The following is a 15994-nucleotide window of genomic DNA, read 5'->3' on the forward strand; positions in this document are numbered from 1 at the left end:
TGGCAGCATGACCTGCAACTGCAGATAGATAATGCCATGTGGAAATATTACTGTTCCAATACAAGGAAACTGTCTCTCAACGAAGGCACAGGCTGATCCACTTCAAATTCCTCCAACGAGTATACTACACACCAGAGAGACTGCATAGGTATGGTCTCCGACAGTCGGCAGAGTGTAAGCGATGTCACATGCAGGTGGCAGATTTCATGCATATGGCGTGGAGTTGTCCAGGCATTAACAAATTTTGGAAGGAGGTATTCTCGGAAATGAGTGTGATACTGGACACAGAACTGTCTGCTAATCCTGCGCTAGCTCTGCTGGGATATTCCAAGACACTACCGGTGGCAGTTCGCCGACTGGCAGATATCGGTCTACTGATAGCCAGACGTGTTGTTGCCTGTTGTTGGATGAGGTGCCCGTTACCAACTAAAGCTAGATGGGTCAGGGACATGCTATATTGCTGCACGCAATCAGAAACTTATAGTGAGTTGCTTCCGCCTACGAGTCGGCCAAAGAATTTTTGGGGCCTGTATCAAACATATTTGAACAATAGGGATAGCGAGGAGCTGACACTGGTTGAGACGAATGATACTCAGGAACTTCTGGAGGAAGACACTGGGCAAGATCAGCGGAGTAACTAGATGGCCCTAGGGTATCATGCAAATAGAGTACGGTACTGGGGAAGATAGGAGAGGGAACACAGGGAGAGCGGGAACTAGGTGCCTAGATCAATTAGCTAGCAGGTAGGGATTCTACGATTAGAAGATGTCGGGAGTGGTTTTTGGGTTAATGTTAGGAATCAACAGACTATAGCGGTGTCCCAGGCTTTTTCCTCCGATAGGTTGAAGGGACAGTGTGCTAGTGTAGTTTCTGGATAGTAGGACGGGGGGCACGTAGGTTGAGGGATGGGGATGGGGGGGCGGTTGGGGTTTGAGTTGGTATTATTGAACACAAGACTTCCATTTTTGGTTTGCATCATGGGTGGATTGTATTGGCAGTCCATGGGAAGGGAGAGCGCACCAGTACGAATACAATGTGAGTTGGAGTGGGATAATGGACTGTAGATAGGGCGGGGGGCCTCTTTCAATTGTTGTTCTATATTCCATATATTGACCTTTTTATCGCCGCCGGACCTCCGGGTTGTCGGCTCATTGGCCGTGTAAGATTCCACTAAGAGATGCAGCCCTGCTGCCTATGACTTGCTGCCGGCCCCCCGGGTTGTAGGCTGCTGGCTGTGCGAGATGCTTTGTTTCTTAATAAAGACTTTTGAAAAAATAAAAAAAAAAAAATAAAAAAAAAAAAAAAAAAAAAAGACTGGCCACCCAGGATCTTGGCATCCTGGAGTGGACAAATTTACGTGGGGTGTGGGGGGTTGAGTGCCCCGACGCTATTGTTCAACTAACCCATTGGTGTGAGTGGTGTTTAGAAAATAGAAAGGAAGGCACAGTTAGTGATTCTGCAAAAGGATTGTATTTAGGTTTTGCCATACAAGAGATGGAAAATGTGCATCAAGTAAGGAACTAATGGAGTTAAACAGGGCAGGGATTCTGGTCCTACCTGGCCTAACATACCCCAAAAAAAGCAAGATACCAAGTGAAGACATGCTAGACCTCCCTGCTTTTTACAAAGAAGCCCGGGTTAGACACCCTGAGATAAGTTACATAGGGTCAGCCACACAGGAAAGCACTAGGTCTGATGGGGAAAGCCCAATAATGACTCTCCCAAGCACAGTTGGTACTGAAGACTCTTTGGGCAGCCTGGGATATCTCTCTCCCTTTCTGAATCTCCACTTGGTGATGAAACCAGAGAAGCTCTGTCTCAGTGGAGAAGATCTTTATCAAGGAAGCCCGATCATGTGACCTACTGTGGAAAGGTCAAAGTAAAGGAAACGTGATGCAGCTCAGAAGCTGGATGGGCAGAAGTGAGGTACCAGCAAAGGAAACCCCACTAAACAAAACACGCAAAGGAAAACACAGCTGAGGGAGGCTAAATAAAGTTTTATTAAATTGTGGTACACTTCTGGCTAAATGCGGTCATATACATATTTCTCTTCAGTACAGTCAAGTAAGGAGCCATCTTACCTTCAGGTCTGACTTCATCTCTCCAATCTGACCTCCTGAATTTACACTTGTTTTCGGAAACGTTCCACTGATTAAATCAGCCACTATAATTCCCCCACTCAAGATACCATCCTTAAGTTCTGATGGTATCTGAAATTGTAAATCGAGTTCTCTACTCACTACTCGCTCTAAAATTCGTGAATGGCTTCTTTCCGTGAAGGTTTCCTCTTCCCTTAATATGAAAAACCTCTTATCTCCTGCTCAATCAGGATTTTCCTCGATATATTCCACTGAGACCATTCTACTTTGCTAATCCTCTTTGCCACTCGTATCACAATAAGTTTTCCTATGTTTTAATTCTCTCAGAGATTTCTACATCTTTTGAAATGGATCTTTCTATTCTGTCTTCTATGTCACTATTTTGAGGACCTCTGGTTGTATTCATAATTGACTTTCTTCGCATCTCAACAGATGCTCTTTTTCAGTCTCTTAGAAACGTACCTTTTTTCTCTGTGTAATATGGGGTGTCCTCGAGCCTATGGTCGATCCTTTACTCTTTTATCTGCAGACATTTGTATCATTTGGCTTTGATCCTCATTTCTACACTCTTTCACAAATATACTTTGCTACCTCCCCTTTTTTAGGTCTCGTGACCTATCAATGCGCATGCGCATTGAGAGAAGCGAGCCTATAGGGCTTTAAACAAAGTTTACCTAACTGCGGCGATTTGGTGCTGTGCCCGTGGCTTTTAGGTCAATGCGCAAGCGCATTGACCTAAAATGCGCGTGCACATCACCAAATCGCCGTCTGTTCCCTCAGCCGCACTCCTCCCACACCTTTGAAGTGAAGCTTAGCTTCACTTCAAAGGCCCCGGCTGCTTCACACCCTCATGCCGCTCTCCCCGCTCCGCCCCCTCCCCTGCCCGCCGTGTGCATTTCTCCTCCCCCCCATCCCCACAGCAATGCCCTCCGTCTTGTTTCCTTTCTTGTTTTTCTTTCAGGTGGGATATCTTTTCCATCATTTGCGATAATACAGTTCTCATATGCATTTTTTAATTATTAGCAACATATACACAGGCGCCCCTTCGGCGCTTTTGCTCTCAACCCTACTATCCTGTCAGCCGCATCTCTATAAGTTACTCGAAGCATGGCCTGACATGTGCACAGCTTATTCCGGCACCACCATCCTGCCAGACGCTTCTGGTTTGTTCGCCCACCGCATGGCCCTATTTGTGCACATTTTACTTTCGTGCATACCCTTACCCGCAGCCTCTCCTTCCCCACTTCTGCCTTTTCGGGTCTCGCGCTCACCGCAGACCCCTTCACATGGCTCACACCCACCTTTTTTTCAGGTTACCATGCCATTCCCCACCTATCCCCCAGTCATTTCCGGGTAGGACGCGTGCACCCAGTGGACTCTCGGCCTTGGCCCGCTTATTCTGCCAGCCGCTTCTGCTTTGGTCGCCCACCGCATGGCCCCATTTGTGCACATTCACTTTCGTGCACACCCTTACCCGCAGCCTCTCCTTCCCGACTTCTGCCTTTTCGGGTCTCACACTCACCGCAGACCCCTTCACATGGCTCACACCCACATTTTTTTCAGGTTACCATGCCAGGTTACCTCACTCACCCTCAACCCCTCACCCTCACTCACCCTCAACCCCTCACCCTCACTCACCCTCAACCCCTCACCCTCACTCACCCTCAACCCCTCACTCACCCTCAACCCCTCACCCTCAACCCCTCACCCTCAACCCCTCACCCTCAACCCCTCACTCACCCTCACTCACCCTCACCCTCACTCACCCTCAACCCCTCACTCACCCTCACTCACCCTCACCCTCACTCGCCCTCACTCACCCTCACTCACCCTCCCTCACCCTCACTCACCCTCACCCTCACTCACCCTCACCCTCACTCACCCTCACTCACCCTCACTCACCCTCAACCCCTCACCCTCACTCACCCTCACTCACCCTCAACCCCTCACCCTCAACCCCTCACCCTCTCACCCTCAAGCCCTCACCCACCCTCACCCTCACCCTCACTCACAACCCCTCACCCTCACTCACCCTCACCCTCACTCACCCTCACCCTCACTCACCCTCAACCCCTCACCCACCCTCACCCTCACTCACCCTCAACCCCTCACCCTCACTCACCCTCAACCCCTCACCCTCACTCACCCTCACTCTCACCCTCACTCACCCCCTCACTCACCCTCACCCCCTCACTCACCCTCAACCCCTCACCCTCACTCACCCTCAACCCCTCACCCTCACTCACCCTCAACCCCTCACCCTCACCCTCACCCTCACCCTCAACCCCTCACCCTCACTCACCCTCAACCCCTCACCCTCACCCTCACTCACCCTCAACCCCTCACCCTCACCCTCACCCTCAACCCCTCACCCTCCCTCAACCCCTCACCCTCACTCACCCTCAACCCCTCACCCTCACTCATCCTCACCCTCACTCACCCACCCTCAACCCCTCACCCTCACTCACCCTCAACCCCTCACCCTCACTCACCCTCAACCCCTCACCCTCACTCACCCTCAACCCCTCACCCTCACTCCCTCACCCTCACTCACCCTCACCCTCACTCACCCTCACTCACCCTCACCCTCACTCACCCTCACCCTCTCACTCACTCTCACTCACTCTCACCCTCACTCACTCACCCTCACCCTCACCCACACCCACCCTCACCCACCCTCACCCTCACCCACCCTCACTCACCCTCACCCTCACTCACCCTCACTCACCCTCAACCCCTCACCCTCACTCACCCTCAACCCCTCACTCACCCTCACCCTCACTCACCCTCACCCTCACTCACCCTCAACCCTTCACCCTCACCCTCACTCACCCTCAACCCCTCACCCTCAACCCCTCACCCTCACTCTCACCCTCACCCTCAACCCCTCACCCTCACTCACCCTCACTCACCCTCAACCCCTCACCCTCACCCTCAACCCCTCAACCCCTCACCCTCACTCACCCTCACAACACATATTGTGTTACAATAGGTGTCACATTTGCGAAAGATAAAACTATTGGCATTGTAAATAACAAAGCTATTAATTTTGCTATTTTCAAAACAAGCACATAAATAAAAAATGTGTCCTTTACAATACCAATAGCTCAAACTTTCCTAATGCGAGACCTATTGCATTGCTGTGCTTCTCTCCCCTGCTGCACTCTCCTGCTCTCTAGAGATGTGGCCTAACGACCAGAGCTGCCATCTAAGTGACGTAAATACAAAACATGTTGCATTCCAAATGCTATAGGTGTCACATTCGCAAAAGTTATAACTATTGGCATTGTAAATGACAAAGCCATCAATTTAGCAATTTTAAAAACCAACAAATAAATAAAATATGTCATTTACAAGACCAATAACTCCAACTTTTCTAATGCGAGACCTATTGCATTTCCAATGCTTGTTCTTCATCTAAGCGTTTCTCTACCTATCCTTCTGCAATCGATCCCTGATGGCTTTACACTTTCTCAAAACAACCTTAAAGCGCCAGACAATTTTCGGCGCTGCTAGTTGTTCCATATCTGTTCCTCCACCTATCCTTCTTCCTCTAACTTAGCTTCCTGTTTCATTATTTTGCTGGTATCTTGGTTTGACTTTTACAACATACTTCTGCATTACTAAATCTTGTCATTTTCATCTTTTATAATATTCACAAAAATCAAACCTTTCCTGTCCTTATCTGCCCTGAAAATGCACCTACAAACTCTGATCCTGCTGTTAAAGTGATAAACAAGCATAATTAATAAGTTGGAATAGCAACAAAAAGAAAAAAAAATACCTTATGTATCAATAATGTGACCTTATCACACTGCAATGTTTTTCGATAAAGTATGTTTTTAAAAAAAAAACTCTGGTCCTGCTGCTTCTTTGCCATTCTTCAAACAATGTTGTATTTCCTAAATACTTAAATGACTCACTTAAAGCTTTCCAAAATGCTTGCATTCGTCTTGTCTTTTTCCACCTGCTGCTGACATCTCTCCCTGTCGCATTCAGCTTGTAAAATGTAAATTTCGTTTTCTGATATTTTTAAATATTTCATTCCCTGACGTCGCACATTGCAGTACTATCTTTGTTTTCTTCTCTCTGTGCGTCCCTTCTCATTCCGTCCTCCCTGCTTCACTGTATCTTCTTGCTGAACCTTCTCCTTCTTGTGCATCATCTTACTTTAGTTTAGTTTTGTAGTGGTAACTCACAATTTATATAATGTTTTTCCTGTTTTTGTAAGAACTTCTCATTCACTGGCCAGTTTTAAACAAGACGTGCGCGCGCACCAACCAAAACGAAATCTATCGTGGTGCGGACCTTCCGTCTTGTGAAGCCCACGCCCACGGAGTGCCTGGCCACAAGAGCAGCGGTGACACGGGGCTCCCATGCCCAAGGGAGAGCCCCGCGGAGGCTGCAGAAGTACGGAGTGCCGGTAAGTGGGGCTTAGTTGCAGGGGGGGGGGGGGGGTCTTGGTGCGCGCGTGTGCACCAAGACCCCACTTAGAGAACCCCCCACAGTGCGGCGGTGTGTGTGTGTGTGTATGCGCGGCGGCGGGGGGGGGGGGTTGGGGGTGTTCTGTGTGTGTGTCTAGGGCCACGCTTCATACCTTGATCTATAGATCCTATTTTATTTTACACATTTGCTTTGACTGAGATTATACTTTTTTCGACCTTCTACTTTGGCACTTTATTAAATATTGCCTCCCAATCTAGCTTTCTGTCCAGTGCTCTTATCTCCTGCACACCTCAGTCAGTGAATCGGATATTTATAGAGCGCGGCAAATCACTATGAGGGTCTCGAGGCGCTTTTCTTGCTTAATGTTCCGCTTCAGATCTTGCAGTCTAACTCTGAACTTTCCCGTTTCAAACCAACAGCCTTGACTTGTTCATTTTATACTTCATTTTTTTTTTTAAATTGCGGCTCGCGTAAATCATTTTCATTTTGTGCACCAGCTCTCCTTAAGAACTTTGATTTCCCCTATTGAAGCTTGTTCAGCCCCTTATCGTCTTCCTTCAAGAGCTACTTCAAATCTTCCCGGTCGTTCCCGTTTTCTAACTTCTATATTTCCCACCCCTTCCCGTTTTAATCTTCATCGATTCACGGCATTCAAACACCTCATGGAGTGATGACAAATACGTAGTCTGGTGAGGTTTTCGAATCCTGTATTGTTGCGTTTATAGTTTTGCGATTCAGTGGCAGAAAACTATCATTACTTTGTGTGACTAATGCGTTTACTCAAAAGCATCACGCAGGTGAGGATCCTGCGGTATTTGATGGTGCGGGGAGCTTAGGTATTTAGTGTTCAGGCTTATTTGAAATGTTTTTTTCAGTTAATTTCATGTGCGCGGCAGCGGGGGGAGGGGAGGGGGTTCTCTATGTGTGTGTGAGTGTGTGTATGCGCGGCTGTGGGTGGGGGGGGTCTGTATGTATGTGTGTGATTGTGTGTGTGCTTCCAAGGAGCCATGGGAGACAGGAAGTGCGCGCGACCTGATCGGTTTACGCGCGCGTGCACATCACTTTTCTCCCGTCTCCCTTGGCTCCTTGAAAGCAGAAATGATCACAATAAGTTTCGCAGCGACGATCGCTTCGCGATCGGTTCGCAGTGCGAAACCTAAAAAAGCGTTTCTTTTTGTTCATCAAAATCTATATCCAATATTTTTCTCTGCTTCTGGAAAAGGAGAAGTGAAATTTAAAAAAGGTTTCTAATGGAGTGGCGGTTTAGCAGGATTCAATATTCATGAAATTCGTGCACGTTATTGCGTAGATGTCTAAGTTATATAATTAAAAATGCAATGGTGTTTTCCTCATGATTAAGTCTATTAATGATTACATCAATAGCAAAAAGAAACACCATCAGCTAGTGTATTTTTCTTCAAAAATTATTAGCGCTTTAAACTTTAAAACTATACAACCATGTGAAGGTAAAATGAAATGCAATTGAGACTAGGGCAGTAAGTGTTTGCCACATGTCAGGCAGAACCACTAACAGATTAGCTACAGGACATCAGCCATATATGAAGTCTACTACTCTCTATTGTCTTGTCATACTGTCGTACCAGCATTCACGAAAGCAACTGGATGCTAAAGTGTCTAATGATCTCTCACACTGCCAGAAAAGGAGTTGATTGAGCAGCACAAAGTCCTACAAATAAGAAATACTAAACCAACTAAAAAAAATTAACAAAATCAAACTTTCTTTGTGCTACAAGGAGTAGCAGATGGACGTGCAAGCAAATTAACACCAAGATCCAAATTAGATGGAGTATAAATTCTTAATGAATCAAATTCCTATTTCATTTGTTGAAAAGAAAATGGCAACTTCCATTTTGTTTTTGATCTTAAAAATGTGAGCGAGAATGGGGTAAGAGAAGGAAGAAAGTGAGACACCACTTGAGAAAGTGTGTTACAGTGACAGAGGAAACTGATTTCCCATTGATGACCTGCTTTAAGTTATGTATTTAATAGATTATGATGAAATCATCATATTCTTTACATAAATATTACTCTATCTACTTTAGCACTCTTAACATAAAAGACTAAACATAAGTTCAAGCAACCATATACTACATTCTATGTGCAGACAAGTATTTTTGACTACTGTATTGCATACACAAAGACAGCACAACCTTAAAACAAATCTCCCATGCTTGATAAAATAAACAAAAATTAATAAATCATAGTACTATGTACATCCGCTGGGTCGATGGTATAGAGACTCACCTCAATCACGCTAGTCATTTCACTGCGCTGACCTTCCAATTGGTTCTGGAGCTCAGTTTGTTCCTCCAGCAACTGCAGGCCATATTGGGCTGCCCGTATCCGCTCTTCTTCAACATCTTTGAGCTGCTTCTTGAGTTTTAAAATGACATCAGATTCTTCCATATTTTTGACTTTCCAAAATTCCTAAATGTACAAAAAAAACAAATGGCATTTGTCTCAAGTTTATTCCCCGATTCACACCTTGTCATACTGCATAATTCACTCTCTACAAAAAAAAAAAATAATAATTCAAGACACTGGGCAACATCTTCATGATGGGTACAGGATAAGGAAGGGGAAACCTAAGTCATGTTGAAAAGATACATCTAGAAACCTTTCCAGAAAGGGAGGCAGAGATTAAGTTGAACTCAGATAACCAGGTAATTAAATGCAAACTTTTGCAGCCCACACAGACCTCTCTCTTATCACAGCGCATTTTAACTATGCTTTTTTTTTATGCAAAGTCCTTGCTCAGGTGTGTGCCAGTCTGGTGTCTCAGCAAAATAGGCAAAAGTGTTTTAGACAAACATCTGAGGACTGGGTTATTTCTCTTACAAAGTCAATCATGTCCCTTACAATTAAACAGTGCAAGGACAATCTGAATTTCATGAAGCGATTACGCTTCTTCTGTCCAGTGGACAGCCACGTTACAGGCTTTCAGAAATTGAACCTTTCGATCGTCCTCCATACACTAGCTGCAGTAATCTAGAAGTGGTCATATATAATGTACCAATTGTTAATGCATTGAAATGAAGAGGATTAAAGAAGAGATCCTTTTAAACTCCCCTAACATAAGGAACCTGTTTTACACTACTTTATTAATCCGAGAAACCAATAAACATTTATTTAATTTGAATTCTAAGATTCTGAAAATTATATTCCAAAAGATCATAAGAGAAAAACAAGAAGTCTTCTGAACAGTTGTCATATTTACAACATAAATTAAACAATGCTGGTGCGAAAATAGATCCTTGTTCAAGATTTCAACTAGTTTTTCTTTGGCTTGTTAAATTACCCCATATGGTTTAGTTAAGTCTTGTTGATATTATACTGTTCCAATTTCTAATACAACTTCTGTCCGTCAATCCAGTCAAATGCTACAGAGAAGTCCATGAAAAAACAACATAGCTTTGACCCTTCAATGCTAATGCTTTAGAGGGCAAAAGATTTAAAGAAACGTATTACAGAAAGCAAACATTTATTTTTAAACCATGCTATTAAGTCATCTAGTATGGTCCTTGCAAACAGCATACTTTCCTCATCTAGTAACACTATGAAGCAGAACTTTGGCCGTAGAGTTGTTGCTTTCTTTGTATACAGGACCTAATTTGCTTCTTGTCCACAATGCAAGCATAATATCTGTTAGGGATATTTAAGGGCGTAAATCAAAAGAGACTGGGACCTTGTTTAGATGGGTCCAGCGCCCCTGCTCAGAATTCAATATAAACAGACAGTTGAAGTGCTATTGCTCCTATTACAGAAACATCAGTAGAAGTGACCACATGGATGCTGCTCCAAGTGATCAGATCTGAATGCCCTCATACACCACAAGGGGTGTCATACTTCATCATTGGGCACTCCTCTTAGGGTCAGCACTGCAATACTCTACCGGCCATTCAGTGGGGGGTCTCTTTGGCAGAGATCTTTTGATCATTTTGCCATATGATGAGTGCAAGTGGGGAGGGGGGAGGGGGATATTCAGAGTATAAGTTGGTGCATGAGTGAGTCAAAGAGCCTAGGGGGTACTAGACGGAGTTTAATAGAGGTCACCTTGGCACAATTTAAACAGAAAAGCAACTGTTAGTATTAATGTAATACAAATAGTTATAGTGGGTGTTGATTAGAGTCAACGTGTTTTATGCCTCTGTGCCTTGAGGGTCAGTGGTATTTCTTGATATATTGCTACCCTCACTGGGAAAATGACTCTTGTACATGCTAGGAAAGTCTTAAGACCTACCATACCATCGATCGAGCGCGAGCAAAATTGTTTTTAAAATTTGAAACTGAATCACTGTTTTTAACCTTGCACAACTTCACTTACCTAGCCCGACTCCTCCGTCTGCCGCGGGAAGTCCCGTTTGTGCAGAGGGAGTGCAGGGAGACACCAGGCTCGAAAGAGCAAGTCGCCATCTTAAGAGTGGTGGGAGACGCGCTCTAGCTGTTCACACTTCCGGGGAGAGCCTACAAGTTCCAGTGCTCTAGCGAACGCGCGCAGCCGGCGCGCCAAAGGCAAGCCCGTCTGCGCCCGTCCGCGCCCACGACGCGCCTAGCGCCAGAACCCCTGCCAATTCCCACAAAATCAGGTTAACCCGGGATGAGCTCCTGGCCCTTAATACGTGGAAATGCCTTACCCCTACCACACTTCTGGATTTCAACACCGCCAACCCCAACGATTGTATATCCTGTGATCTGAGCATTTCCTTTCTACCACTTAACTTGGCCAACTGCCACCAAAACAACCCCCAGCCCGTCAGCTGGAGAACTACTACCTATCCTGAGCACGGGAATCATCCAGGCAGGGGAGTACAAACAGATAAGCCCAAGTACAACAGAGGGAACTCACTAAAATGTGTTCTGCTAAACACTAGATCTATGCCCAAGCAGAAATATGAACTAGAATCCCTGATATCGGATAATAACTTAGACCTAGTATTCCTCACTGACACCTGGACATCCACCACTTCTGGGCCTGATTGGATCACGGCAGTTCCCACAGGATACTCAGTGGCACAAGCAGATAGGACGGGAGCAGTGGGTGGGGGCATTGCACTAATCTACCGTTCTCACTACAAAGTTAAATCCTCATCAGAAGCTACACTGGAGGCAGAGGCAATGTCCTTTAACATTCAAATAATCAAGCTCTTATCACAGGCCTATTAATATACAGACCAACAGGAACAAAAGGCCCTTTTATCAAAGCAATCCAAACCTTTCTGGAATCGTTCCTAGACACTCCCACCTACACAGTCCTAGGTGATTTTACCTTCCACTTGGAAGATAATACGGACTCGGACACTGTCGCTCTGGCTGATAACTTTCACAGTTTTGGGCTAAAACAGTTCATCGCCAAACCCACCCACCAAGCCGGCCACACTCTGGATGGCATTTTTACGAACAATGATAGTATAAGAGTGACATGGGTCTTACCACTTCCATGGTCAGATCATACGGCTATCCACTTTACAATAAAACACACACCACAACCCTGCAGTCGCAGGATTCGCCCCACACTTGCCGCTACCAGGCCATGGAAATCCATTCAGAAGGAAGATTTAGTCAAAATTCTGTCAAACAATCCCCCCGCATTTAGCGACTGCAATGACGGTGCAAATAAACTCAACCACTGGATACATGAGACAGTAAGAGAACTAGCCCCTGAAGAGAGAAAGAAACCTAGGAGACAATCAGCCACTTCACCATGGTATACACCGGAAGTTAAGCAATCGAAAATTAATTGCAGGCATAAAGAACGGATATGGAGAACTGATTATAGCTCATTCCACATAATGGAGTACACGAAAGCCCTAAATGAGTACAAAATAATGATAATACAAGCCTAATCGACCAACTTCACGCTTAAAATCCACGAGGCCGAAACCCCTCCAAGGAGCTATTCAAAACTGTGTCAAGCTTACTCAAATGTCCGAGGGACACAGTATTTGTCCCAGACCAACACTTTGTACAAAAGATGGCCCTGTTCTTCCAACAAAAGGTCCATGATGTCTATAATGAGCTTCATGAGATATCGGACTCAGGTAGAAACGCCATTAGGGAGCAGTCAGAAGTCCCCCAAAACTGCTTATCCCAATTTCCACACTTTGAGGAAGATCAGATCTCTAAGATGATTGCACAAGCCAAGTCAGGTGCACCTCTAGAACCCTGCCCCCCCCCTACATATTCCAGCTGGTCCCAGAAAGAATTAGCAAAACCTTAACCACGCTACTTAACGTGACAATTAAATCCGGTGTCTTTCCACAACAATGGGAAAAGGCCAGCATCAGACCTATCCTGAGATCCAGGGGAGTCAAAAATTATTGTCCTATATCTTGTCTCCCTCTACCAACTAAAATACTAAAAAAAGCCTTAAACCAGGAACTAATGGAGTTTGTTAACCTCAATAATATCCTTGACAATACCCAACACGGCTTTAGATCTTGTCACTCTGAAACAGCCCTAATAATTGCCACAGAAGAAGCCCGTAGAACCATGGACAAGGGAGGAAGAGCAGTGCTGATACTGCTAGATTTAACAGCAGCATTCAATACTGTTAATCATGGGGTCCTGATCAATAGGCTAGAATCAGTAGGAGTCAGAGACACTGCCCTGACCCTACTAAAGTCCTTTCTTGAAAATAGAATTCAACAATTCTATTGGGAAGGTCTGAAGTCGGAAGAATTCTCCCTTCCTTGCGGGGTCCCACAGGGCTCGGCACTCTCCCCCACCCTTTTTAATCTTTATGTGACCCCGCTAGCCTCGTTAATAAAAGCACATGGCCAGAAATTAGTGTTGTATGCTGACGACCCAACTGATGGTGTAACTTACACAAACAATAGAAGTCACTGCGGAACAGTTCAGAAACTGCCTCCTAAGCATAAAGAGTTGGATGAATAAGAACTTCCTAAAACTAAACACCGAAAAAACGGAGGTGATTGAGTTCGGACACAATACCCCCATCTGGAGCCAACTTTGGTGGCCTGCAGAGGCAGGTACCTGTCCTGTGCCTGCACAAAAAGTCAGAAATTTAGGCTTCTGGTTAGACAAAGACCTCACCGCACAAGTGAATCAAGTGACATCTGCTTGCTACTTCACCATTAAAACCCTCAGAAAAATATTGCCCCTGATCCCTCCCACACTAAAGAAAACAGTGGTCAGTGCTCTAGTTCTCTCCCGCATCGACTACTGCAACGCCTTATACTTGGGAATGGGTGAAAGGCAACTTACTAAATTACAGTCACTACAAAATGCCGCGGCAAGAATACTGCTGGACCTCCCAAAACGCCATCCAACTTCTAAAGCCATACGCCAACACCATTGACTTCCAGTCCGGCAGAGAGTACACTTCAAAGCCCTCTGCTTAGTTCACAAAACAGTAGTTGGAGGAGGAGCCGAGGACCTGAAAGCCCTCTTTCCGCGTTACATCCCTAGCCGAACTCTAAGATCTGCTGGCCTGGGCCTCATTACCATCGCGAGAATAAAGAGAGCACGCTGGGGAGGCAAGTCTTTCTCCCATCAGGCAGCAAAGCTCTGTAACACCTTACCTACTAAGCTCCGCCTACAACCTAATAAGAGCAGTTTCAGAAAGGTATTGAAAACCTGGCTGTTTACTACACCCTAGTTAGCCAGCAGCAGCCTTATCCTCTCTTGCAGCGCCAAGACGCCACGGCATAAGTGCGCTTAATAAATACTTCAGTCAGTCAGTCACCAATGGTAAACATCAGTTTCAACCTCACACTAGTCAACAACCACCTACTGACGAAGAACCAAAACAAAACACCCAGAAATCTACTTCTGACTTTTGTCCAATATATATGTTGGATGGGGTGGCTCAATAACAGGCACAGTACAGATATCAAGTACTATTATAATAACACCTCATAAGTACTCCTAACAAGGTGTGCAAATCAAAGGGGTGGGCAGGCACCATCACTGAACTTAACATTTAATATCGGCTTTTACCACTTTACCTAAATATGCAAAAAATAAACACCAACAATAAATCTGGGGTGGGTCCATAATAGGATGAGATTTTCCTGGAAATGGTAGCCTTGTGGTTTTCCACAATTACTGCCACTCAACTGGTGGTCCAGTGAGGTAACTGGGAACTATGGAACAAGGAGACATTGTATTTAACCCCAGCCTCCATATTTGGGCAAAACTATGTGCTCTTGGGAAATTGCCCTTTAGCTCTCCACCCAACCTAATATCCCCTGCCCAGCAGCCCCGTCCACCACCACTTGTGTCCAAGAATAGGAGAATTTAGTATCAATCCAAAAGCTGCTTGTAACTTTGAGTCTGATTTAGATGTTTGCAGATGGGTCACTGTCACAATGGCGACGGATATCCCGTCCGCCAAAATATAAATCCAATAGGATATAACGGGATTTATATTTCGGCAGACGGGATATCCACCATCGCTGTGACGGAGTAACTCGTCCACCAAGATCTAAATCAGGCTCTTGGTGATTAAATAAACCTGGACTGGAAATTACCACTTAGGATGATGAGTAAACAGTAGCCACTCATGGTCTCGTCACCAAAATGTAATATGATGTTAAAGTAATAGCCTTTGGAACACGCAGTACTGCTATTAAATCTTGGGTGTCCAATTTTACCAGGCCGTTTGATATTGTGCAAATCATACTCTGTGTCTCTGTCCACTGGTCTGTCGTTGTTTGCACTTTAAAAGAAGTGTAAAAGAAGAAATAAAGACCAAGTGAAAATTCCAGGACGTGCTCCGAGCACGGTTTTTATTAAGGGTTAATCACAGGAAATCATGTTCCTTATTAGCATTTCTAAAAGTGATGTGCTTCTAGAGCTTCAGTGTGCAGTTTCCCTCCTGTGCTGTATCTCCTTACTCCCACCCAGGTGCCACTGTTTCGCCCACAGCCCCTTGAGGGATGATAGCAGGACAAAAAACAAAAAAAAATGTTTTAAACCACTTACTATGGTAAATCAATATTTATTAGGACGTCACAGTTTTCCGTACCACTGACCCAACATGGAGAAGAAGCTAAAATGTAGAGCTAATTTTAGTCAGCTTACAGCAGGTAATGCAGCGTGCGGTTTAATGGTGGAAAAGAACATGTGTTCTCTTAATTCATAAAGAGAACAAGCAATAAAGATACCTTTAAATCTTTTTTTATCTTGTCACATTTGCTGTGCATAGACAGAGGTCAAATGTCACTTTATGTCATCTTACAAACTGCTGCCTATTTTATTCTGGAGATTGGGCTTTACTTTTCTTTCCTTGACTACAAAGTTAGAGTATTTTGTAAACTGAACGGTCTGACAATCGTGCAGAAGTGTGAAACGAAAGGCTGTAGGATTTCCTTTTTCCCCATCACAAAGCATTTAACAAGCATTTACAATGCAATAGGTCTCGCATTTACCCGGTTTTAAGCTATTGGCATTGCAAATGACAATGG

At 45.0% G+C, this 15994-nt stretch overlaps 1 protein-coding gene across 2 annotated transcripts in view; it reads right to left on the reverse strand.

The window, feature by feature from the left end:
* SPDL1 (spindle apparatus coiled-coil protein 1) overlaps positions 1–15994 on the reverse strand; it is a 424110-nt gene that overhangs the window by 298908 nt on the left and 109208 nt on the right. For both annotated transcript variants that reach the window (XM_078653377.1, XM_078653378.1), the window contains exon 2: positions 8811–8993. In XM_078653377.1, coding sequence (XP_078509503.1) covers positions 8811–8972 — 162 coding nt within the window. In that variant the 5' untranslated portion in view covers positions 8973–8993. The remainder of the gene's footprint in view (positions 1–8810; positions 8994–15994) is intronic.

The sequence above is a fragment of the Lissotriton helveticus genome, chromosome 7 (genome assembly GCF_964261635.1).
Source record: "Lissotriton helveticus chromosome 7, aLisHel1.1, whole genome shotgun sequence".
Taxonomy (NCBI): domain Eukaryota; kingdom Metazoa; phylum Chordata; class Amphibia; order Caudata; family Salamandridae; genus Lissotriton; species Lissotriton helveticus.